General features: G+C 35.8%; 1 protein-coding gene across 1 annotated transcript in view; it reads left to right on the forward strand.

Annotated features, from left to right (window-relative positions):
* Positions 1 to 27,188, forward strand: part of TRMT11 (tRNA methyltransferase 11) — a 50,954-nt gene that overhangs the window by 18,233 nt on the left and 5,533 nt on the right. The window contains 5 exon segments of the mRNA XM_017863020.1: positions 1,792 to 1,872; positions 4,628 to 4,792; positions 6,127 to 6,199; positions 6,317 to 6,448; positions 14,724 to 14,844. Coding sequence (XP_017718509.1) covers positions 1,792 to 1,872; positions 4,628 to 4,792; positions 6,127 to 6,199; positions 6,317 to 6,448; positions 14,724 to 14,844 — 572 coding nt within the window.

Below are 27,188 nucleotides of genomic sequence, written 5' to 3' on the forward strand. Positions count from 1 at the left end.
CTTCTTTCACCAAAAGACCCCCTCAAAAAACTCCAACTGAGGTATAACTAAATGTAAAAAGTGCTTCAATTTAATCAAAAGAACAACTAGATGACTACCAATGATTACCCAGTGATCAGTTCAGATAAGCTAATTTATTATGATTTTATTTTAAAAAAATAAAAGCTTAAAAGGCACGAAGTTAAGTATCAGATGCAGTCTAACAGATTATTCATCTCCTTTCAGCAGTGTACTTATAGATTGGGTCTTCTCAAAATTCACTGTAACCAAATGGATAAGGTTCTGTTTAAGGAAGCACAGGAAAGCTTTTCTGTTCCCCTTGACAACTAGTTCTTCTAGGTGAGTATCTGCCTTAATTGGCAGAATTGTAGTAATTCCTTGTAATTTGGGTGAAGTGACTTTGTGAATATTCCAAGTCATCACTTATGCTGCCTTTTCTAAATATGGAGTGTTGTTCCATTTCCAGAGTAAGAATTACAAGGACTTTTTAACATTCCCTCTCACGTAAATGCTTTTTGTAGTTAGTATGAGAGGACCTACGTTTTGGTTTCTGCTGTACTTTTAGTCTTTCATTTCTCTTCTTCATGGGTTCCAATAGGAACTAGTCAGTTACAATATTTTCATGAACAAAGTATTTTTAACTCCATGCTACCAGACTGTTTTAAATGGCTATGGAAGGAACACCATTAATTTATGGATCGTGACCCTCCAGAGGCACTACCCATCTTAGTTGCAGAGATTACATCTCAAAAGGATATAAGGGAAAGAGCCCTAGTTTTTTTTTACCCTTGTCCAAGTCTGTGCATATTTTGTGGTCTAAGAATATATTTATGATTTCAGCTTGACTAGCAGGCCTTCCTAGAGTATAGCTAGATAAGACTTACCCAAGCACTAAAAGCATTTTAATTCGAATGATTAAAAAAAGTGAAGTTTAATTAAAAGTACAATTATTAAAAGTTTAGTTAATTTTGTACAATTTTTTTTCTTAATTTAAAAGTGCTATTACCTTTTATTTTAAAGAGTTTCATTATTTAACCTTTATTAAGATTTCTCTTCATGCATGAGCTGGTCAAATCTGTCACATTACTTTAACTAGTCAGATTGTATTGGGACAGTTGTTCTTACTTTGGTCACAGCACTAATAAAAAGTTTATTAATTATTTTGTGCATGTTTGATAATTGTTATTGAGAAATTTATATTTACAGTTTAAAATGAGATAATTACTTGATTGGTTACAGGAGTAACTATATTAAAATAGATAATTCTTACAAAAATTAAAATATGTCCTAACCTTTTAATTTCTGTAAGAACTAATGTCTCACATATTAATTATGCCCTCTTTATTTGTCTGAAACTCTGACTTCAGTGGGAATCGAGCCTAGTTGTCAGAATTTATTCTATTTATTGCCAGCTCTTTGTGTAAACAGTCTTGTATGCTCATTTTTAAGAAAGGAGCAAAATGCTTTTGTGTACAGCTCTCAAAATAAGATGAAAATGTCTCAATATACATTATTTTGACCAAAAAAAAAAACAAAAAAAAAAGATAAAATAGTGCTGTTTAAAATAATGATGCCAAGGTATACATTAATTTCTTTACTTCGTAACCAGTTTAGTGAATATAGCTTAGGGGTTTGTTTTTTCAGTCCTGAGGCTTACTAAATATGTTATGACCAATGTCATTCTAGGATACTCTGCCTGTAGCTAGTTTCTAAGACTGGATGAAGTTAAATAGGAATGAACCGGAGTTTGGGACTTGCTGGTTAACAGGTCAAAATTGTGTGATTTTTCAGGCGGCCTCCTGATAGCATCTGCTCATTTTGGTGCATATGTATATGGGACAGACATAGACTACAACACAGTTCATGGTTTGGGTGAGTAGAGATTATAGACAGTGTTATAGTCATTGCTGTGGTACCAAATGTACCTTTAAAAATACAGTTGACCCTGGAAGAACACAAGTTTGAATTGAACAGGTCCACTTATACTCAGATTTCTTTCCATCTCTGCCACTCCTGAAACAACAAGACCAATCCCTCCACTTCCTCTTCCTCCTCAGCCTACTCAACATGAAGATGATGAGGATGAAGACCTTTATGATGATCCACTTCCACTTCATGAATAGTAAATCTATTTTTACTAAGTAAAGTAAATATAACAGTTGGCTATTAGTAGTTAAGTTTTGGGGGAGTCAAAAGATATATGCATATTTTTGACTGTGTGAGGAGTTGGCACCCCTAACCCCCCATGTTGCTCGAGGGTCAACTGTAGTTTTAGATGGCATTATTTTAATCTTCAAATACAAATCTGTGATATAATTTTACTTGTTTTTATAAGACTTCATTGGGTATCTACTTTTAGGAAGTAATCCAGTGTGTACAGAGTGATTTCCTGGGGGAACACGAAGATGAATGAGAAAAAGTCCTGCTCTCAGAGGGTTTTAAGGAAGTGCAGGAAAGTGATTACCCAGTGACCAGTCCAGAGCTGTAATTTATTAGTTATAATTAATAAATATGCATGATAATGAAACATATTTGGTTAAGGTTATCACCACTCATTTAAAGATTATCACCAAAATTATTCACTAATCATACATTGAGTGTATACTAGATTGATAACTAGTCTTTGAGGTACTATTTATGTTTCTAATTTCATAACTGACCAAAACCTCTTTGAAGTAACTTTAAAGAATCTGCCTTGAACTGAGGGTACTTCAAACAGTCATTTGCTTTACCTTTCAGGTAATTATGGAAAATATTTTAAACTCTAGAAGCTTCAATAATGATGTGTGATTGGATGGAATTGAATCAAATGGAAAAAATATTTCCTTATAGCTTAATGTTATTAAACATGTCATTTGATTGACGATTTTGAGATGGTTTCTGTTTATGTTGGTGTTTCTTTATAGTAACTGGGATCAGCCCTTGTAATACTCTTTTCCTTTTCCTCACCCACTGTAAGTTACTGTATTGGTGAGCATTTATTATGCTTTATTTTCTTTTGAGGAAGTAATTTGATATCTTGTACTGATGACCTGTCTTTTTCCCTACCTTGACTGTAAAGAATTTAGCAACACTTATTAGGAAAATGAGTTCTAATTTATTAGGTATAAATGGGCTAGCAAGAAAAAGATATTCGTTATCTGAAATTTGTTTTAAAAAGTACTAAGAATTACTCCAATTTGCTTTTAGTAGAAGCAGTATATTTCTTTTAAGGAAATTGTCTTATATAATTTACTTGAATTTTTATTTATTAAAGTTATGTTTGGAAACTTACGTTGTAACCTTTCGTCTGCTGGGGTAGAATTCTGATTGAGATAGAGTTTCCTTAGAGCTTATCCAAGGTACTGTTAGGTATGCCTCTGTTTCCTATTGTTCTGAACTCTTACTTTATCCTAAAATATTCTCAAGTTTCTCCTGTTTAAAAAGTACAAAACTTTTTTAGCAAATCTGTAGAGGCTCTCTAGCTACCACTTTGTTTTCCTCTTCTGTTTGCCAAAATGCTTCTTGAAAAACGACTATAACTTGTTGTCTCCTCTTCTTCATCTTTCGCTCTCTTCTGGCCATTATTTTCCAGCTTTTGTGCCTATCATTCTGCTGAAAACGCTTACAAAGGCCACAGATTTATAGCATTTGACAGTGTTGACCTTCATACAGCCGTCTTGGTTTCCTTGACGTAGGTCTCGGCAGGTGGTACTTGCACTTTTTTGTTTCTTCTCAGTCTACTTGAGGCCCTGCAATTTTCTTTGATTTCTGTTTATTTATTGTTTTTTTCCAGACATCTACCTATTTTTGACCACTTCTCTTGTCATAATGCATGTTTTTCAGAATTATGTTGTTCTTCTTTTGATTTTGTAAGAATAATTATAGAGCAAACATGTAACTACCTCCTAAGTGAACAAAAAGAATGTTATTCAGCCTTATGGAGTCAGTTTAAGATTATATACTGATAACTCCCAAGTCTGTATATTCTGGCCTTCAGCTACCTGCTGCATGTCTCCAACTGCGTATCTTTTTCTGAACGTTCTGCAGGTACCACAAGGTACACCAAGATTGATATATCTCAAATGAATCTCATCTTTTTTCTTAAGCTTGTTTTTCTTCCTGGTTTCTCCGATATTAATCACTGGTGTCATCATCCTAAACAAGGAACTTACGAGCTTCTTCAGCCTTCCATCCACTCCTACTTTAACTTTCACTAGCAGTGTCTCCATTTTGCCTCCCTTCTCCACGGTCACAACTGCGGCATTTCCCAAGTTCACTCTCTTCGTTTCTGTTTCATTTATTTGATTCATACTATTTCTACACAGGACTGTTTACTGCTGGAAGAAAGGAACCATATTCTCTTCAACTCACTCTTAACTACAAAAATCTTCATATTTGAAAATATCGAATGAATGTTTTAAGGCAGTTTTACTTGAAAGTTGACAGAGCAAGATAAGTTAGACATGAGTACATTTTACTGTTGAAATTAAAGTAACTACTTGTACACATAAAATCAAGATTTTAAATGAAAGCAAATTTTGAATAAATGTAGGTTTCAATGAGTTAAAACATTACTTTTTCTACATGACAGGAAATAAGAATACTCTGTTTAATACTTTCTCTCGTCTTTTTTCTTTCCTTTCAGGAAAGGCTACTAGGAAAAACCAGAAATGGAGAGGACCAGATGAAAACATTAGGGCCAATCTTCGTCAATATGGTTTAGAGAAGTATTACCTTGATGTCCTGGTTTCAGATGCATCTAAACCTTCCTGGAGGAAGGGCACATATTTTGATGCAATCATTACTGATCGTAAGTTTATTTTTATACAAAAGTAGGAGTAATATTAGTAAAATTTACCAACACATGCACAGAATGCCAACTTGTCAGTGTTTCTCCCATCCACCCCCAACTTCCTCATCTTGCAAGGAGAAACTTAGGAAGGTAGAGTGGATTACATACTTAACTACATTGTTAAGGGTTTACTGTTTTGTTTTTCTAAACAAATATATTGACTTGCCATCCACTTTTATATCCTTTTATATTAACTTGTCACCCATTTTTCCCTTCAGCTTAGTTTTTTGAGGCATATATTTAGTATTTGTTTTTGTATTGACTGTAATTGGTTATTATTATACCAACTGGAGCTCAGATGTCATTTGCAATTATGGTGTCAAATTTTGAAGAACAGAGTTTCGGATATCACACATTTCTCTATGTGTAAGCATTTGTGTTTTTATAGTGCCTGTTTTCACTGGCAGCTCCTTTCTAGCATTACAAGAAATTTGGGGTTCTGTGGAACCACTGGGCCTGTGAATCCACTGAGCTTCAGGAATGTGCATGAAAATTTATTTTCCCATGCCTCATGAGGTCGTGAGTTTTTTAGGCAGCCTAAGAATAGGTCTGCCTTTTCTATATAGTATTTGACAATAAATCTGTAAATAGTGGCAAAATTGAGCCCTTCTATCTCAGCTCTCTTTAGTTCTTTGCTAACTTAGATTTTTTTCAAATGTAACAAAAATTATCAAGGCATTATGGTTTCAGTGTGAATATACTTTATGAAAATTTGGTGATTTTTAAAAGGTAACAGTTTGCTTTATTATTTGCTCTCCCACTCTGTTTACTTATATAAAATACATTTTTTTTTTTTTCTGATCAATTTGAGAGTAAGTGGTATACATTGTGGCCTTTTACTCCTATACTTCAATGTGTATTTACTAAGAATAAAGATATCCTCTTGGTAGAAATACAGTTATCAATTTCAGCAAATTGATAAAATACTTTCATCTACAGTTTGCCATTCAGTTTTGTCAGTTGACTCAGTAATAACTTTTATGGTATATATTTTCCCTCTAGGACAGGATCTACTCTAGGGTCAGGTATTGCATTTAGTAATGATATCTTTCAGGCTTCTAATTTGTGACGCTTCCACAGCTTTTCTCAATGACTTTTATGACATTGACATATTTTAAGAAGACAGTTGCTCCTCCCCCAAGTCTTTATGTTGTACATTTTCAATTGGATTTGTGCATCGGTAAAGCTGTGTTCTTTTCAGGGTGTCACGTTTGAAGGCAACGTGGCTCTTTGTCCTTGATCAGTGATTTGGTGACTTTTGACTATCTGTGTTACCTTTGTTTTCTGTGTAGCTCCATATGGTATCAGAGAATCTACAAGAAGAACAGGTTCACAGAAGGAGATACCAAAGGGGATAGAAAAATGGTAAGCGAAATTTAAATATGATGTGTTACTACTTTCAGAAGAAGCATGTAGCTTCCCCAGTAACTTAGCATTCTTAAAATTGTTCACTGATTTTGAAATTTTGTTTCTTTTGTGCAGTCCAGGAAGCCATGTTCCTGTTTCCTTGAGTTATCATCTGAGTGATATGTTTCTTGACCTGTTAAACTTCGCAGCTGAGACCCTCGTGTTAGGTGGAAGACTAGTCTATTGGTTGCCGGTGTATACGCCAGAGTATGTAATCTTAATTTTATTTTTAATGTCATTTTTCTTACAATATTTGCATATCTACTATATTTTTTTCTTTATCTCTTCTTGCATTTGGTGCATCTTTGTATTTAATTTGTAATAGCCTTTGTTTGCCTTCAAATGTGTATAAAATAGTCTTTTTATTTATTTATTTATTGAGACAAGGTCTTGCTCTGTCACCCAGGCTGGAGTGCAGTGGTGCGATCATGACTCACTGCAGCCTTGGCCTCCCAGGCTCAAGTGATCCTCCCACCTCAGCCTCCTGAGTATCTGGGACTACAGGCATACGTCACCATGCTCAGCTATTTTTTATTTTTTTTATTTTTTTGTAGAGATGGAATCTCACTGTGTTGCCCAGGTTGGTTTTAAAGTTCTAGGCTCAAGTAATTCACCTGCCTCAGCCTCTCAAAATGTTGTGATTATAAGGGTGAGCCACTGTACTCAGCCTCCTTCTTTTCATCAACTGAATTGTTGTGACCTCCTTATTTTATATCAGGGGGCAAACCATGGCCTATGGACCAGATATGGTCCTCAGCCTGTGTTTGTAAGGTTCTTGAGCTAGGACTAGTTTTTAGATTTTTTTTTTTTTTGAGATGGAGTCTTGCTCTGTCGCCCAGGCTGGAGTGCAGTGGCCGGATCTCAGCTCACTGCGAGCTCCGCCTCCCGGGTTTACGCCATTCTCCTGCCTCAGCCTCCCGAGTAGCTGGGACTACAGGCGCCCGCCACCTCACTCAGCTAGTTTTTTGTATTTTTTTTAGTAGAGACGGGGTTTCACAGGGTTAGCCAGGATGGTCTCGATCTGCTGACCTCGTGATCCGCCCGTCTCGGCCTCCCAAAGTGCTGGGATTACAGGCTTGAGCCACCGCGCCCGGCCTTTATTTTTTAATACAATTATTTTAATTCCTATATTTGTATTTTATTTTATTTTATTTATTTTTTGAGACAGGGTTTCGTTTTGTCACCCAGACTGGAGTGCAGTGGCACGATCTCATCTCACTGCAACCTCCACCTCCTGGGTTCAAGCGATTCTCCCACCTCAGCCCTCTGAGTAGCTGGGATTACAGGCGCACGCCACCACGCCCCGCGGTTTTGTATTTTTAATAGAGACGGGGTTTCACTGTGTTGGCCAGGCTGGTCTTGAACTCCTGAGCTGAAGTGATCCACCCACCTTGGCCTCCCGAAGGATTATAGGCGTGAGCCACTGTGTCCGGCCAATTCCTATATTTACTATACATAATTATACAGTGGTAACTGTCTTTTGCTACAAAGATTGGTAGTCCCTCAGTATTTGGGACCCTCAGCTATTTCTTGTTGTTTGTTTTACAAATGCTGTATTTAAAACTACCATGGCCTCAGTTTAGTTATGCATTTCATTATCAGCTGATAAGAGAGAATACATTTGTACCCAGACCCCTTAACAGTGAGTTTGTTTTGTTGCTAATGTAATCTCATTTAACCTGTTTTAGAAATGAGGAAACTTAATTCCAAGGAGTGAAATGACCTGTCTAAAATTAAAAGCCAGCTAGCTAATTTGTTTCCTTATTCCCAGTGCTGTATTCACTTAATTCAACATCCTGCCAGATCTCGTATACTTAGTACATGAAATGATAGGTGAAGTTTTATTAATATTTTCAGATAAGACTATATTTGTTCATGTCTTTGTAGAAAGGGTTCCTACCTTAGACAAACTGAATTCCGGCAACAAGCTACTTGCTTTTTGTTTAATTCAAGTTGTAGGGCTAAAATTAAAAAAAAAAAAATTACTGTGAAATAATTTCAAACTTACAGAAGTTTCAAATACAATACAGAAAACTCCCATCTCTACCCTTATCCAGATTTTCCCAATATTAACATATATCTACCTCCCCTGACTCCTACATGTATCTGTTATCACTAATCTTTTTGAAACCATTTGAGAAGTCATTGGTATGGTGCCCTCTTACCTCTATATATGTCATTGTATTTTTCAGAAACAAGAACATTCCTATTTAACCATGATCAACCCTCCAAGTCTGGAAGTTAGGATTGATAACAGTATTCCATCCAGATCATAGACCCCATTCAAATTTTACCAGTTGCAATCCATGTAGGAAACTGTGCTGTAATCATCTATCCTATCTTTTTTGGTCTTCTCTGGTCCAGAATATTTTCTATCTTTCCATATCTTTTATATCCTTGGAAGTTTTATAGAAGGCCTGGCTTATATTCTGAGGGTTGACTCTCAACCGGGGCCATCTGATATTTATTCTATGACCAGACTGAGGTCATACTTTCTTGGTAGGAATACCGCAGACATGATCTTTGCAGCACATCATAGGGCACACAAAGCCACTCCTTCTGGTAATGTTAACTTAGATTGTCTGGTCAGGCTCTTCTCTGACAGATTTCTCCTCTCTGAATCATCATTTTCTTCTTTGATTTGTATTTTATGGGGAAATAACAAGATTACATGAATATCTTGTTTTTCATCAAACCACTACTCAGATTGATGACTCCATTGTTGACAGCCACTGCTGTGGTGGTTGCCAAGTGATTCTTCTATTCCATAATTTCTTCTGCATTTGGAAGTTGGTATTCTATAAGAAAGAGCTTTTCTTTCTGCCCCATTTACTTCATTAATTATTTATAGTGGTATGGAGTCATGGATTCCTGTATTATTCATTGGGTTGTAATTTATTAGTAGTAGTATTTTGTTGCTCAAATTGTCACAGATTTGACCAGAGGGAGTTTCTTTGAGCTGGCTCTTCTGCCCTTTTGAAATATCCTCAATAGTTTTTTATGTAATTCCTTCCTTTTTAGCATATCTGACTGTTCACTGTTTTGTAGTTTATTATTTAATTATAATCGAAATCATATGTGGTTAAGAATTTATTTTGGAGTTCTTTTTTTCCTTTATAAAAAGCAATATTGGAGGTTCTTTAAACTGAATGTATTTCTAAAGACTTTAAAAGTGGCCACTGGATATTTCTTCAATGACTTCTCTATTTTAGTAATTTTAGATGAGGGAAGATTTCCAAATACGTATAACCAAAGTGATGTTTTAGAAAGGGAAAAGGGAGACATGTTGTAGTGATTTTTTTTTTTTTTTTGTCTTAGATGTTTTATCAATGTTTTATAAATGGATAGATTTCTTCTAGTTATGGGGCTAACTCACGTGGGAAGACTATGGTGGCATTTATTTCCCTGAGTTTCTGGCCCCTGGAGAGAGTTATTTTCAGATCCCCTGATGTTCATTATTAGATCTCTATAGTGTCTTCTCTCTTTAAGCCTAAAGCGATCTTATTAATTATTAATAGTGAACTAAATTTGTATTGCGTTTATGCGAGAAAAATGAACTGTTTTCATATTCAAGGTCTTTACTCTTTGAAAATTCTTTACTGTTTTGAAAATAACACAGTATCAAGATGAATTTGAGTCTAAAGTCACCTGTAAAAGTTTGAAATAATATTCTTCCGAATTAAGCAGTTTAGAATTAGTTTAACTATGTTATCTTGAAAATGTAGCTTTATATTGGACCAGGAATAAAAAGGAATTCAATTTACAGTTATACCTTGGTGTAGTTTAATTTTAAGACTTTTGTATTTTTGGTGTGGTGGATGTAGGCTGTTAGTTCTGTTACTGAATTAATTTACTGTCAGCCAAACCCTGTTATATGATTCAAGTTGCACATTATAACCAAGTTCAGGTATTATTTTAACCCAGGATTGATTGAAAAGTGTAAGACATAAAAGCAAAATACTGCCTAACAGCTTAGTTGTATTTGGAAAATTGTGAGAGCTAATGATTGAAAAGGATTTTCTCACTGTTTGACAATTTAAATTACAGTAAAGAAACTGCTACTCAGAAACTTCTACTATTCTTTTTCCTTCTAGTCTAGACTCTCCCTACTCCAGTATATCAGACTTTTTGCCAGCATCAAGATACTCTGTGCATTTTATGTCTTTTCACCTTTGTTTATTCTGACGCTACTGTTTGAGATGCCCTTTCTTCTTTCCTCAACTGGTAAAATTCTAGTCATTTTTCTAGGCCTGGCTTAATTGTCAACACTTCTGTGACACTTTCTCAGATACTTCTCAGCAGAATTAATCAGTCCTTCCTCTGCGCTCTCATAGTAGCTTGTTTTTACTGCTTATAGAGACTTAACACATAAAATTACTGTAGACTGTTGGTATTTGTGAGTTTATCACTTACAATTTTGACTACTTGCAAATGACCCAGATTATCTGTGTTACAATCATGTGTACAGGGCGTCAATCCAGTGTGTACACATACAATCCAGGTATGTTTGATGTCATAGGAGTCAGTGTGCTACTGAGTGAGTGTAGCTGTTTGCCCAGGCTCCGTATATCCATTTAGCTTTATCTAATTTCATTGTACACAGATAACTCCTGAAGTGATTAGTAATAGTGTTTCTTTATACAAGATGACCTTTATAGAAATCCAGCTGCTAGTGTTAGTGATGACATGATGACATACTTATATTAAAATAGCACATTGTACCCCCCAATGTATATAATTTTAATTCATTAATTAAAAATTTTTGAAAAGGTGAGAAGCTAATAATGTGCCCCAAAGTAGGACTTGGAGATAAATTTTGATTGTAGTAAGATGAACTTTGCAGTGCCTATAATCAGTGAAGAGAACATGTTTTTCATTTCTTAGGAAAGAGGAAGAAGTGATTTTTTTTTTTCTTTAAGTTTTTTTTTTTCTTTAAGTTTCTAGGTACATGTGCACCAACGTGCAGGTTTGTTACATATGTATACATGTGCCATGTTGGTGTCCTGCACCCATTAACTCGTCATTTACATTAGGTATATCTCCTAATGCTATACCTCCCCCCTCCCCCTTCCCTACAATAGGACCTGGTGGTGTGAAGTTCCCTTCCTGTGTCCCAGTGTTCTCATTGTTCAATTCCCACCTATGAGTGAGACATACGGTATTTGGTTTTCTCTTCTTGTGATAGTTTGCTGAGAATGATGGTTTCCAGCTGCATCCATGGTCCTAACAAAGGACACAAACTCATCCTTTTTTGGCTGCATAGTATTCCATGGTGTGTATGTGCCGACATTTTCTTATCCGGTCTGTCACTGATGGACATTGGATTGATTTCAAGTCTTTGCTATTGTGAGTAGTGCCGCAATAAACCATACGTGTGCATGTGTCTTTATAGCAGCATGATTATAATCCTTTGGGTATATCTCAGTAATGGGATGGCTGGGTCAGATGGTATTTCTAGTCTCTAGATCCGCTTGAGGAATCGCCAACACTTTTCCACAATGGTGAACTAGTTTATACAGTCCCACCAACAATGTAAGAGTGTTCCCTATTTCTCCACATCCTCTCCAGCACCATGTTGTTTCCTTTTTAATAATTGCCATTCTAACTGATGTGAAATGGTATCTCGTGGTTTTGATTTGCATTGGAAGAACTGATTTTAAGCTGTTTTAGTAAATGTTCAATCTTTGCAAAATCTGTTTCTCAAATGGAAGCTGAAATTCTAGTGACATTTGGAAAGTAGTTGAAGCATTAAGATTCACAGGAAAATGAGTGACAGTCAAAATTGATTCGTGGAAAATCTAGGGGCCTATGTACACAATTATTTTTGTTTTTTAAAAAAATTGAAATAGAATTGGCATACCATGAAACTCACCCTCTTAACGTATACAGCTTCATGGTTTTAGTTTATCCACAAAGTTGTGCGACCATCACCACTAGGTAATTCCAGAACATTTTCTTCACCTCCGAGAAGTACCCCATAGACATCAGCAATTACCACCTCTGGCACCACTTGTCAGTCTCTGTGGATTTACCTATTAAGGATGATTTAGCTTTTAAATAGATAACTCGGATTATAGGGGGATATTAATAAAAATGGGGAGTTAAGATAGGATTTGGTACTGTTGTAATGGCCCAGGCAACATACAGATTTATACCTTCTACTTAACCATTTGCCAGCATTCCACTGGAATGAAATATGTTGGTAAATATACAGTGAATTATTTTATTTTATTTTTTATTTTATTTTATTTTATTTTGAGACAGAGTTTCGCTTTTGTTGCCCAGTCTAGAGTGCAGTGGTGTGATCTTGGCTCACTACAACCTCCACCTCCCAGGTTTGAGCGATTCTCCTGCTTCAGCCTCCCAAGTAGCTGGGATTACAGGCATGTGCCATCATGCTTGGCTAATTTTGTATTTTTAGTAGAGACGGGGTTTCACCATGTTGACCAGGCTGGTCTTGAACTCCTGACCTCAGGTGATCCCCCCGCCTTGGCCTCCCAAAGCTCTAGGATTACAGGTGTGAGCCACCACACCCAGCTGAATAATTTTTTAACTGCTATTTTTAATCTTTTTAGTATGGTACTTTGGGAGTATATTGTTAAATTGATTGGCTCATTAATAGAATAATTGTTAAAAATGAATTAAGATTGAGTCAAAAAAGATAATATGAAACATGCAAATATGTTTTTCTGCTGTTAAACCAAATGCAGCAACTTAGTTCAGCAGTTTAGCATCATTCATGCCATAGATGTTAATTAAAATTGTATTGGTTTTGTACTTTGGGATTGGATTGATAAATTTGCTTTTTGGGTTTTATAGTTATATTAGGGATATAAGCATGAAGAATTTATATCGAATTTATGCTTGTGCATATTTAAGTGACATTTTAATAAAAAATACTTTAAGTCAGTCCACCAGGAAGTAAAAGATTTTTTTCCTTTAAAAAATAGTGTATTACTTAGTTTGACACACACTGTTTCCAGCATCTATAGATCCTACGGTTTGTAAGCGTAAGGTTAAGGCTATATCTTCTTTCTGTTAGCACTTATTATTTTAGTCTCAACCATGGTGTAGAATATATTCTTTCTACTATACTCCAACCTGGGCAACAGAGCAAGGTCCTGTCTCTGAAAAAGAAAAAAAAAGAATGTATTCTTTCATGTCGTAAATGCATTGCATGAAGATTCAAAATTTGATGTCAGTGTTATAAGAACTACAACATTTCTGGCTACGTAGTGAACATTAAAGAATTACCAGATGAGGTGAAATCTGAAGTGCTCATTACTTGTTGGAAAGCTCTAGGAAGAAGTCAGAGAATGACTTCAAGATAATTCTTTCCACTGATAATAAAGTGAAGTGCATTATGAATGATGCTTGGGAAGTGGGTGATGATGGGTTTGAGCATATGATTGAGGTAATAGGGAGAGCTCGTTGAAGGTCAGTGGGACCTCGAAAAGTTCAAGAAAGAGTGGTGGGGAAAACAGTGTTGATGCATTAAAACAGGTAGCTGAGATTGTGGTCCTTTACATGAAAAACTAATCAGCACCTTTGCTATTTTGAATCAGACCTTTAAGATTACCTGTATAATAAATGTGTGCAGACACTATCCAAAAAGGCATACAAAATTGCAGAGGAAACATAAATCCTGGCAACACAGTGTTCTTAAAAGTACCCATGCCTAGTGAGTGCCCTCCCTTGCTGTTCTTTCACATTCTGTTCCATAGCTGTTTCTCCCACCTCTGTTACCTATTTCTTTGGCCAAGATTTATGCTAACCTGTCAGATGCCAGATTCTGAACTCCTGCTATTGACTGTCCTGCTTTCTAGACGTTGTCATCATCTTCATGTAGGACATGTGCTGTACAGCAGCAGTCTCCACCACTCATTGGCATAGTTTTGTTTTATTTCCTGGTTCATATGACCAAAAGACTGATGTAATCTGTAGCGCTTATTTTAGTTGTAGTTTATTTGAATAATTTTACAAATAACTTTGGTTCTATATGTACAAACGTAATAGAGGTCTCAAGATGTTATGAAAATTTTACAGGGGCACTTCATTTTAGAGGGGAAAGTATATGCTGTAGTGGATTATACACTTTGGGAATTTATAAAAATCTACAGATGGTCAGTCTTTCGTGAATGTCAAGGGATGTTCTTGAGTGTATTTTTGTCTACTCTTATGGAGTTCTATAGGGTGGAATCACCTTGTACTTTTGTGGTTTAAATATTTGGCTTTCTTCAACAAAACGTACTTACAATATTTCTTTCTTATTCTACAGGTAAAGAATTTAACTTCATTTTTGGGATATGATAAAATTAAGCTACTTTGCTTATAGATAGTTATGGATCATGTGGATAGTTAGCGTATGTGGGGAAAAAGAGCACATAGTGGAAGAACATCTCACACTACATTGGACGATCCCCATGATTCTTTGTGGGCCACACATGTGAGTGTTCCTAACAGTCAGCTGTTCTTCCTTCAGGTACACTGAAGAGATGGTGCCTTGGCACCCTTGCCTGAAACTCATTAGCAACTGCGAGCAGAAGCTTTCCAGTCACACATCAAGGCGCTTGATCACAATGGAAAAGGTGCAGAAATTTGAGGTAAATTGCTTTAGTATTTTTGGGATAAATTCTGAAAGAATCAAAAGTAGTTGTTTCTACATAGTTTTCCTGTGATAGAGTTTGGAAATGTTATTCCGTGGTACTTTAAAAATTACAGATGAATTTAGCAAGAGGCAGAAGTTGAAGAGATTTGTGGCATCCAGTTGGGATTGAAGGGTAGGAGTTGGATATAGACATAGACATTGAGTAGAGTTCAAACAGACGTTGACCCTCACTTCTCAGGCTTTATTTGACATCCTTGTTGCTAACTCAGTTATAGAACAGCATTCTTAGACAACTGTTATCTAATTAGCAATGTCCTAGTTACCATTTTTCTCCAAAAGCAGAACCTACTTGATTGCAGACTGTAATGTTGCTTTATAAATAAAGAGAGAAAGTAAATGTCCCCAGTTTGTTAGGGCCCAACACATTCTCTGTCTCTCTTTCTCTCTCTTACCTACAAAATTCATTTAAGCTTAAGAAAGAACGAAACGTTTGTTATTTCATGCCCAGACGAGAGTTGACATGAATAGTGGAGCTCATAATGGAGCTTAATTAAATCTACAAAAGCTCTTTGGGCTGTACTTCTGTCGATTGACAACTCTCTTAATTTCACTGGAAACTTGGATGACCCCCATTCTTGCTTTGGACCTTTAGGGTAAACAGAAGAAAGGTGGTACTGTGAGTCTTCCTTACTTTTTTTTTTTTTTTTTTGAGACGGAGTTTCCCTGTTTCACCCAGGCAATCTTGGCTCACTGCATCCTCCACCTTCTGGTTTCAAGCAGTTCTCCTGCCTCAGCCTCCTGAGTAGCTGGGATTACAGGTGCCTGCCACTATGCCTGGCTAATTTTTTTTTTTTTTTTTTTTGTATTTTTAGTAGAGACGGGGTTTCACCATCTTGGCCAGTCTGGTCTTGAACTCCTGAGCTCTTGATCTGCCTACTTTGGCCTCCCAAAGTGCTGGGATTACAGGCGTGAGCCACTGCCCCAGCCTGAAGATTTTCATACCCATCTCTAGCCTGCATTTGACTTGTTTTTATATAGTTCTATCTTATGGATTATTTCATAGTGATGAAAACTAATATTTATATGGTGCCTTTTGCATGTATTATTTTATATCATTGTTTTCATCCTTTTTATTTCCATTTGCTGTCTCTAATTTAGACCCTTATTAACCATACACCTGGTTTATGTTCACAGTCTCCTAAATGATCTCCTTCATACCTCTAGTTTATATGTTAAATGAATCTTCCTAAAACACTGCATTCATTATGTCACTACCTTATGCAAAATATTTTTTTATTACTGAAAAATGTTCAGAATTTTCATTGTGACATAAACTATCTTCTGTAATCAGGCTCTAATATCAGGGCATTTCAGAAAGCTAACCTATACATCTATATAAGTAGTTGATTGGTATCTACTATATGTATATATAGGTATCTGTGTACCTACATATAAACATATGGATGTATAGATATTTGTGGTGTAATTAAAATGAAAATGTATGGCAGTCATTTTTAAAACAAAAATACTAGAAGTTTATATTCAAATGACATCCTTGGAGTGGAATCTTTGTACTCATTCTATTTCTGTCATAATTTTTCAGCATATTCTTGAAACTTACCTTTAAGATTTGCCTTTAAAGAAGTTTTTTTTTTTTTTTTTTTATTAATCAGTTATTTTGTTTTATAGTAACACCTTGCTTTTCTTAAAATGATTTTACTGGACTTTGCTGCTCTTATTTTATACCAGACTAATGATTTAAAGTTGTTTTTGGAAATCAAATTCTATTTCAAGGATGATGATTTGCCATTAAACATTTAAAACATTACAGATTCAGAAATTCTATAAATAGTTTCCAAATTGTTTGGCGTCATTACAGCCTTCCAGAATGAAAATTTTGAATGAGTAACATTTATTTGAGTATACAGTAGAAGCCCTCTTATCTAATGTCCATTTCAAACCCTGTTGATTAACCAATACTGGCCATTCCTTCTCTAAAACACACTGCCTGGGCCAGGGGCGGTGGCTCTCATCTGTAATCCCAGCACTTTGGGAGGCCGAGGTGGGCAGATCATGAGGCCAAGAGTACGAGACCAGCCTGGCCAACATAGTGAAACCCTGTCTCTACTAAAAATACAAAAATTAGCTGGGCATGGTGGCACACAACTGTAGTCCCAGTGACTCGGGAGGCTGAGGCAGGAGAATCGCTTGAACCCGGGAGGTGGAGGTTGCAGTGAGCCGAGATTGCGTCACTGCACTCCAGCCTGGAGACAGAGTGAGACTCCATCTCAAAACAAACAAACAACAACAACAAAATAAAAACCACACTGCCTGATGCAATAATATGTTGTATGTTGAATACTTTCAGCTGGTGAGTTGCTTGATCTCTACTATATTTATATACAGTACTTCTGCTTCTATCAGCTGATTTATTTGTTTAACAAATCTATTGTGGTATTCTCAGAGCTGTTTATGCCAATTATATTTGTTACGGTAATTATGTAATCTACTTAAATACTAGTTAGACCAGTGAAATATTTGTGTAAGAATACAGTTGTAATTTCTATAAAAACTGAGTTAATGCTTTAGAAAGAACAAAGTGAGTTGCTAAAAAAAAAAAAAAAAAAACTTGAATTGGGAATGACTTTGAAAAAAGTAACCACAATCTAGGTTTTTGCACCCACATTGCTTTGTAAGCTCTTGCATCATTTTATAGAAGCCAAAACTAGAATTTTTTATAGGTCTTGATTCTGTATGAATATATACAAATGAATATTGTTTTTTAAGTTAAACTAAGTTTAATATGTTTACAAAGCATTTTAATTTCTTCCTGCTTTTATTTCCTTTATCCAATTAGCTAATTGTATTAGTGTGCTTGGGCTGCCATAACCAAATACCACAGACTGGGCGACTTAACAGAAATTTATTTTCTCACAGTTCTGGAGGCTGGAAATTCAAGATTAAGGTGTCAGCAGACTTAGCTTCTTGCAGGTGTTCACTGTCTCGCTGTTCTCACAAGGCCTTTCCTTTGTGCATCTGCACTTCTGGTGTCTCTTCCTCTTCTTTTTGTTTTGGATTTAGACAGTGTCTCACTCCATCACCCAGACTAGAATACAGTGGCACTATTATACCTTACTGTAACCTCAAACTCCAGAGCTCAAGCCATCCTCCAGTCTCATCTGTCTGTCTTCCTCTTAAAGAATGAGAGTCCTATTGGATTATGGCCCCACCTTTAAGATTTCATTTATGTGTAATTACTTCCTTAAAGGCCCTGTCTTCAAATACAGTCATGTTGAGGGTTAGGGACTCAACATATGAATTTTAGGGTAGAATAGAATATTCATTCCATTATACTAACAATTACCAATGTCCATCACATTGAATAAGAGGAGTCTGTTGTATGTTAGAGGATGCTTTCTTTTCTCCTCTCCTAGTCACTTACTTCTCATGTATACATTTGTCTTTTGGTGTTTTAAAGGAAGTAAGGCATTTTGATAATTCAGATGGTAACATTACAGCTCTTAGAAATCATAGCATTTAATAGAATCATTTGAGTTAGTAATATAATAGTAACTAACATTTATGTGCCAGGCACATGAGTAATACATGTAAAAAGCAAGCATTACCTGTAGATTTTGCAGTTTTAAGTCGTGATATTAGAAAGAAAAGTAAATGGCATTAGCATTCTTTATTCTGTGGCCTACATAAATAGTATTCCAAAGAATTAGGAGGATGAAGCTGTGAAGACTCTTTAATAATTCATGGAGCTGCATAATAAATCAGCCATTCTATTTTAATGGGAAAATTTAAAATTAAGATCCGTTGTGGACTAATTTTATGCTTGCTTTCTGCTGAGCTTTATTTGTTTAAGAAAGTCTGATATTTTTTCCCAGATTTATAATATCCCTAAGCAAATTTATTTGAGAACTCAAGGAAAACTGGGCTTTTGAGGATTTTTTGGTCCTATGTTAAATGATAAATGAGGTACTCACCTTTGGTATTTTTAAACTTGTAAAGGCAATGCTCATTTTTGCTTTTTTTTGTCATTTTACTTTCTTCTTTTCAAATTGATTAAAAAAAAAAAAAACAAGGAAAACCTCAAGTAATTTTTTGAAATGGTCTTCCCTATATAAGATCAAATTTAACTAGTGAATTTTTACTAGTATGATGTTTATTGTAACCGAAAATACTTTGTCATGTTAAATTAATCATGTTTGGTTTTTAATTAATTACTTCATTTCTACCTTTTGTTTGTGTGGAGAGAAGTGTATATAATTGCAGCAAGATCTCAGTCCTTTATAATGCAAGTGGTGACATAAAATTGTCAAACAGTTCTCACACACGTCTAACAAATTATTCTTGGGCTTGTTCATCATTGTTGATTTTGGCAATGGAAGACGACTATTAGTTTTAGATTTTTACAGTTTTGTATACTGTGTCTCTTCATTTTTGATTTGTTACTCGTTAGGTTTAACTTCAGTATAACTTTTGGCCCACTTGTTATGTTGTTATAAAGTATTCTCCCTATTCCTCTTTTAAAAGTGTAAGTTACAACAAAAATTGTCTAAGGAATATTGATAATTTATAAAATTTTGAAGTTTTATATTATTGGCCATACCTTTCAGACTTGCTTATGCTACATAAGTAGTAAGGAAGAAAATTATTGACAACTGTATTAAAATTTTGAAATTGCCTGATAAGAAGGGCCAGGTTTTTTCATTATTCCTTGTTGATATATTCTGAAAGTCAAGTGAATGATGAGTAACACTTTTATAATGCATTGTTGTTTACAAAACTTCCCTACCCACTTGACTTTATTAATGTCACCATTTTAGAAATGAGAAAGAGTAGCCTGGGACTATCCCAGTTTGCTTAAATAGTTAAGTGGCAGAGTTGAGACCAAAACTCCTCTTTGTACTTGACATTCTGTGTCCTTTTTTCTACATCTTTTTGTCATTTTACTTTTTTACTTGCCTCTCTACTGAAGCATATTTCTACCTTTGGAATATGCCAAGATTAAAAGTAAATATTCTTTTATTTTTTATTTTATTTATTTTTTTTGAGATGGAGTCTCACTCTGTTGCCAGGCTGGAGTGCAGTGGCACAGTCTCTGCTCACTGCAACCTCCACTTTCCGGATTCAAGCGATTCTCCTGCCTTAGCCTCCTAAGTAGCTGGTACTGCAGGCGTGCGCCACCATGCCCAGCTAATTTTTGTATTTTTAGTAGAGACGGGGTTTCACCATGTTGGCCAGGATGGTCTCGATCTCCTAACCTCGTGATCTGCCCGCCTCAGCCTCCCAAAGTGCTGGGATTACAGGCATGAGCCATTGCGCCGGGCTCTAAAAGGTAAATATTCTTGAGTGACATATTACTGGTTTGTTTTTAAAGATAGTCTTTCCTTGTCCTGCTGTATAGCTAGTGCTACTTTTGGAGCCATGGCGGAATGTGTGTTTTTGGTTTGTTTGTTTTTGTTTTTTTTTTTTTGAGACGGAGTCTCGCTCTTTTGCTCAGGTTGGAGTGCAGGGGCTTGGTCTCGGCTCACTGCAAGGTACGCCTCCTGGGTTCACGCCACTCTCCTGCCGCAGCCTCCCGAGTAGCCGGGACTACAGGCGCCCGCCACCAAGCCCGGCAGATTTTGTTTTTGTATTTTTAGTGGAGACCGGGTTTCCACTCTGTTAGCCAGGATGGTTTCGATTTCCTGACCTCGTGATCCGCCAGCCTCGGCCTCCCAAAAATACTAGGATTACAGGCGTGAGCCGCCACGCCCGGCGGTTTGTTTTACTAGATCTTGCTGCCCCACTTAGCACAACATCATGTAGTTGATGCTGCTATATGTGGTTGTAGTCACAGTGGTTACTTCTATAAAACATTTTTCTTATATGAAATGTGTAGGATAAAAATGCTCATCTCCAGAGTTGTCCACAACAGACTGAGGTGTAATAGTTAACGTTTTCAATGACGGTCACCTGAAACGATACTCTCTCAACCTTCTCCATGGAATCTACTTGAACAGATGAAAAGAGGATCCAGGGTCGCATTTTCAAGGTTTCCTTGAAATCTTTTTAAAAAATTCATGCAACTTTTATAGTCTACTCTGTAATAGATACATGATTAAATATAAAAAATTAGTTTAGATTACTATTACATTAAGTGGGCCATCATGTGCCCTATTTATTTTGTGGTTTGTTTACCTGACGCGCTACCTTATATTCCTAGTGGTTTGAGAAGTATTGGGTGCGTTTAATTCAAGATATTATATGGCTATTAATTTAGACTAAAGTTATAATGTATAAATCAGTTGTCTTTTTTTTTGTATAGCTACATCATATAGTTTAGATTATTTAAAAGAGGAATACTGGAAGGTCACAGTGGCAACTGATGACAGTTTATGTAATTTTTTATTTTGGATTGAATGAAAGAGTCCAGTAACATGAAGCTGATGAATGCATTAATCAGAATGGAGTGTCGCCAAAACTGAGGGTTTTAACCAAAGGACTGAAAGATTTTGAAGCTATGAAGGACAAGAGAACCATTAACTTTATAACAGTATTTTTTTAAACAAAGGAGATAATAGACACTGAGGTCACTTCAGAAAATGACTTATAAATGGCTTCAAGTGGAAGAAATTAGTCTTTATGATAAATAGTTTACATATTAGAATTATAATAGTGTTACTGATCATAAACTCTGGTGTTTTGCTGGCATAATGCTGATGCCTATTTTCTTTACACATTATCCTTTCTCAGGATTAATGTTGTTAGTTGTGTTTTTCTTTTGCAGCTATTTGAATTAAAGTGTATCTCTTCTGATTGACTTTTCCTTCTGAAATATTTTGTAATTTTTGCCAATCTCTTCCCAAAACTGTGGGTTCCCTTTTGATTAGAAGTATAAAAGATTAGAGATTAGGTATGAAGCATTTAAAACAAAGGGTAAGATAGATAAAGGTAATAACCTCATTTATTGGTGAGAAAAAGAAGCATGGTGACACTAAAGACATATTGGACATAAACTCAGTCTAGGTCTTCATACAATCCAATACTTACCACCATCAAAGTATGTGTGTGTATCTGAGAGAAAGGGAGAGTCTTTTTAAAAATTATTTTGCATAGCAAGTCAGAAGGGAACCAATTTGCATTATTTATAAATTACGACTTAACTTGAGGTGCTTAAAAAAGACTCGGAGAAGCAGACAGCAGCCTGGTGATGCTGCGTATCATGCTGCCTGAATTCAGTTTTCAGGTTCATTTGGTTCACTTAGTTCCAAATGAATTTTCTTTTGCTGTTGGTGGTACTTTTTCTGGAGTTTACATCGTGGAAGATCATTTTTCTTTTATACTTATGCAAATAAAATGATTTTGTTAAACGGGGTTTTTTGTTAAGTTAATGCTATCATAATAGTTTTAAACTATTGTTTCTGATAAACCATGAAAAAGCAAACCTCTCTTCCCCACTAGCTCCAGGAAAGCAGGCATTTAAGATATCTGGATCCTGCATCTTATGGTTCTGTTTAGAAAGACTATTTTATTTACAGAAATAAGCAGTTCTCTGAAGACTGAGAGAACATATGTCTTTATGGTTCCAGCATGTTTTTAAACTATGCCAGTAAAACAGTTTTTAAAGTACTAGTGTTAAAAGAATCTTTGGCATAGGTCAGTTGAAAATATAAATATAACTCAGGGATTCCAAGGTATGAATGATTTAGAGAAATGGGAAATTTCTCATGTATATTTTGTATTTTCCTCATTGTATATTTTATATTTTCTTATTTATCATGTGGTTATTTAACTTAGAATTATCTTTCTGGTGTTTTTCAAATTCACATGTAAACTTACGTCCTCTTTCCACTTTATGATCTTCTAAGAATCTAACCCTGAGATTTTTAATGTGTATTTTTTACATAATGTACAATTTAGTAATTATAAAGTGAATGTCCATGTACCTGCCACCAAGGTCAAGGTTATAGAATAATGCAGCACTCCAGAAGAGCCCCCCTTTTGTGGCCATTGTTAATCATAAATACCTCCCTCTGCAATGTAACCACTATTCTGACTTTTATGGTAATCATTATCTTGCTTTTCTTTTGTAATATTGCCACCATTGAATTCATCCCTAAGCAATATAGTTTTGCTTGGTTTTGATCTTTGTATAAATGCATATTCGTTTTTATTAATTTTTATTTTAATGGATTATGGAAATTTTAAAAACTCACCTAGGAGAGGAATAGTCTACATTAAAGTGACAGCATATATATGTGCATGCCTGCACATGTTTTGGTCTGCTGCTCAAGAAGGTGTTAAACAAGATTTTTAGTTTTAATGAAATATTAGATACAGTAACTAATAAGCCATCATTAAATGTTTATCTAGTGTGTTGACTTTGTATTCTTTTATCATTTGAGATAAAGTTTTGAATTTTATAAAGTATAGATTCTAGCAGATAGCACGTAGAAAGTGTTAATACTTCTGTGTTGTCATGATAAGGACTAATATCCCCAGTGCTTTTTTTATGATTATTAAGAAATTACGTATTGAGTGCCAGATGTAAAAGTTTAATCATTGTCACTCATTTTGAACACTCTAGATATGAAGATTTTAATACATATTAAAATATTTTCATAGATTTTAGGTAACTTACTATCATGTGAAATTTTTAAAAAGAATAGATTATATGTAAATACCTAATTCATTAAGATGAAGATTTCCAATGGTACCTTGTCCTCATTAAGAATAATGCTAGAGGTTTCTCTTGATAGTATTGGATGCCAGACTTTTGACCTGCTTGTCCTTGGTTTGGAAATGGCCTAGTGCTGTTTATAGTTGTATAACTTTAGCACAAGTGGTTTCTATAGCTACTGTCCAGTACCAGATGTAGAACAGTGGGAAGCTTTGATAAGGAGAGCAGGATTTTTAAACAAAAGCCGGACATGGGTAATTACCCTGAAGCTGAACTGCTGAGCCCCATTATATTCAGCACTGTCATTTAAATTTCATTTCAGTCTCTGCTGATTACAAGAAAATAAACCGACCCATTGTTTTTCTCTTCCATCTCTTTGCCTTCTTCCTCACACCTTACTTAAGAATGTATATGGTAGCTTTAACTGGTTCCATGAATCTAAAAAGGTTTTCCCCACAAAATTAGATAAACACTACCAGTTTGGTGGCTTTCACTATGGTGACAGCATCACTGGTTTTCACTTATCATAGAATAAATTTCATAAGCCATTTGTATTCAAGCGTTTGCAACGAAACTGCTGTTTTGTATAAACTACTGTCACTTTGAGACTATAAATGACTTAAGGTTAATACTAGTGAGGTAGAAGAAATCATTATCTCATTATCAGGAACTGTCAGTGAGTAAAAGGACAGCTTAAACTTGACCTACAATTAAAATAGAAGCCATTTGGTTTTCTGCTGAATGACTATAGAGCTCTGCAACTTCATCCTCTAGAAAGTGGACGTATCGTATTTTTAAAGAATAGTGATTTTATAAATTGATGATCATCGTTAGATATTTTAACTGAAGTTTCAGGAATTCTATTAAATTAGCTCTTGGCAATGAAGGGACACCAGGAGAGAATTTTGTCTTTATCGTTATATTGATAGGGACTGGTGCAGGAGATGAGACTTCACAATGAAGTGAGTAGGAGCCAGTTTGTAGTAGAGGATGGGCATGGTGGTTGGGGCAAGGAGGATGATGAGGAAATTCATATCTGGTAACTGCTGTTTGCTCTGTAAAGAAGGATGCACTTTTTTTTTCTGAGAGTAAATAAGCAGATACTAATGTAAGAATTGAGGACAGGTGAACTTTTAGAAAAGGTACTATGAGAAATAGGAAAAAAAGCCATTCGCTTAACAATTTTTGCATTCATGTACTTTTCCAATTTTTGTATACTTTATTTATCTTACTTAATTACCTCTTCCTTGAGAGGAAGGCCATAGTTTTCATCACGCGACATGTGTTTATGAGACCATTTGTGTCAGGTCTTGGGGCTGAACAGACTAAGGCTTCTTATCCTTAGAAAACTTGCACATCAGGAGAAATGGCCACTCAAACCATATTCCAACATAGCATCTTGTGTTCTGTAGTGATCTGTCAGAGGTGTTGTGTGAACACAGAAAAGCACCTACCTAAGGAGATGGTGCTTTTGAGGCAAGAGAGGTGGGGAATTTGGTTGGAAAGCCAAAAATTTAAGCAAGGTACAGAATGAGAGGCATTGTGGTACATGTGGGGAACTCTGGACTTCAGCGGAGCTGGAAATACTGAGCAGTGGGGGAGGAACAGCTGGAGATAACCTGGAAGACTAAAGAGAGGGAAGCCCAGTGTTGGGGGACCTTACCTGCCGTAGAGTTTCAAGTTTATCCTGTTGGTTTTAGGGCAAGCCCATGAGGGATGTTTGGAGAGTGGCAGAAGCTCTGTGTTCTGTGAAGGGCCTCCGAGCTTCACTATGTTAGTAAATTTGAGCTGTGGAAGGATACCTGTGATACCACTGAGGAGGTTCCTGGCATAGTCAGGCAAAGATGATGAGGCTATGAACCAAGGAAGCTAGAATAGAGATTGTAGAGGGCATGGTGGAATTGAGAATTTTGGGGGGAGGTAGATGTGGCAGGACTCGGTGACTAATTGGATAATTGGGGTGAGGGAGATGAGCTGGGGTGAGGGAGATGAGCTAAGGGTGATATTTCAGAAATCTGGTTTGGGACAACTGAGCGGATGATTGCTTTCTTGTATGTTTTTATTCCCCACCCCTACTCCCAGGACCATGGTGCAGTGCTGCTTTCTTAGGCCGCTGTAATAATCTTCTACTGATTTTTCTGCTTCTGCAGTTTCTTCCTCCATTCCATGTCCTACGTGGTGGCCAGAATACCTTTCATAATATAAATAGATAAGGAAATTCCTCTGCTTAAATCTCATCAGTGGCTTTCTGTGGAATTTAGAATAAAATTCAGAATCCTTTACATAACCTTTATGTCAGCCTGATCTACTTCTGACCTGTCCAGTCTCATCTTGTGCCACCTTCCCTTTTGCTTGCCAGTTGTTATCCACCCTGGTCGCCTTCTTTCAGGTCCCAGAATGGATTTACCTCCTGTTAGTCTCAGAGTCTTCTCACACACACTGCGTTTCCTCTTCCTAGAATGTTTTCTTCCCCTCTTTTCATATGAGTAAATTTAATTCATCCTTTAGGTCTCAGATAATAACTTCCTTAGAGAAGCCTTTCTTGTCCTTTCCCTTCACCCCTTCTGAATAGGTGTTTCCTTTTATTCTTACTGCACTCTTTTCTTCCCAGTGTTTAATCACGGTTTGTAAGTATATGTCTGGATGTATATTGTTTAATGTCTGTCTCTCCCACCACTATACAAGCTCTGTGAATTCACAGACCTTGACTCTTTTGCTCACCATGCAATAAATATTTATGGAAAGAATAGTAACTTTTAAGTGATTACTCTGGGCCATTCTAGTATAAAAACAATCATATCAGTGGTATTTAAATCATCCATTTGAAGGAAGAGTACGAACAGATAGTTATGGCTAGCCAAAAGTTTTCTGTTAGAAAATACATTGAATTTTATCATTACCCTAATATTACTCTTCAAAAATCAGTAGGACAAAAACATTTTAATCTTGTGATTCCTAGGCCTCATTTCTCATTAGAAGCAAACCAATAAAGCAGCTGAATTGACATATTGTGGAAAATTATAACACCTTCCCTTTATTTAAGAAGGAGGTGATAAAAGAGAATAGCAAATTCCTGGGAGAAGGCAGTAATTAGGAGGATAGTTTTATCTAAGTGGAATTCTCAATGAAGAATCTTTCATATCTTGGAAGTCTGAGCAGTTTATGATGGTCAGTTTGAAAAACCTTTTTTTATATATGCATTCTCACGGTATAATCCAGAGGGTCATGAGTTGCGTTTAAAGCATCAGTTTCAAATATGACTACAGAACATACAGCTTGATTTATTTTCTTGAGAATGAATTCTCCATTAGATTAAAATTTATTACAAGTGGCTGAAATACTTTTAGCATCTTTTTTTCTTTTAAAAGCAGTATTTTGATGTATAGTTGTAAACGTAAAGATTGATTTGAATAAGGTCACGTTTATATACTTTTTCTTTCTTGTTCTAGAGAGTAATTTGGAATTTTAGGTTGGACACTGAGACAGTGTTACATGTTAGAATTGCTGAGGTGAATATGTAGTTGTCTATTTCTCCATCATTCTTTAAAAATGAAATGGTGTGAATAAATGCTGACATTCCCTGAGGAAAAGGCCAGCCTGGTCATGTTGGGACTGTGGGACTCGATGTTTACAGCAATCTGGGACTCACAAACAGCTATCACAAC

This window comes from Rhinopithecus bieti, unplaced genomic scaffold (genome assembly GCF_001698545.2).
Source record: "Rhinopithecus bieti isolate Rb0 unplaced genomic scaffold, ASM169854v2 scaffold_65372, whole genome shotgun sequence".
Classification (NCBI taxonomy): domain Eukaryota; kingdom Metazoa; phylum Chordata; class Mammalia; order Primates; family Cercopithecidae; genus Rhinopithecus; species Rhinopithecus bieti.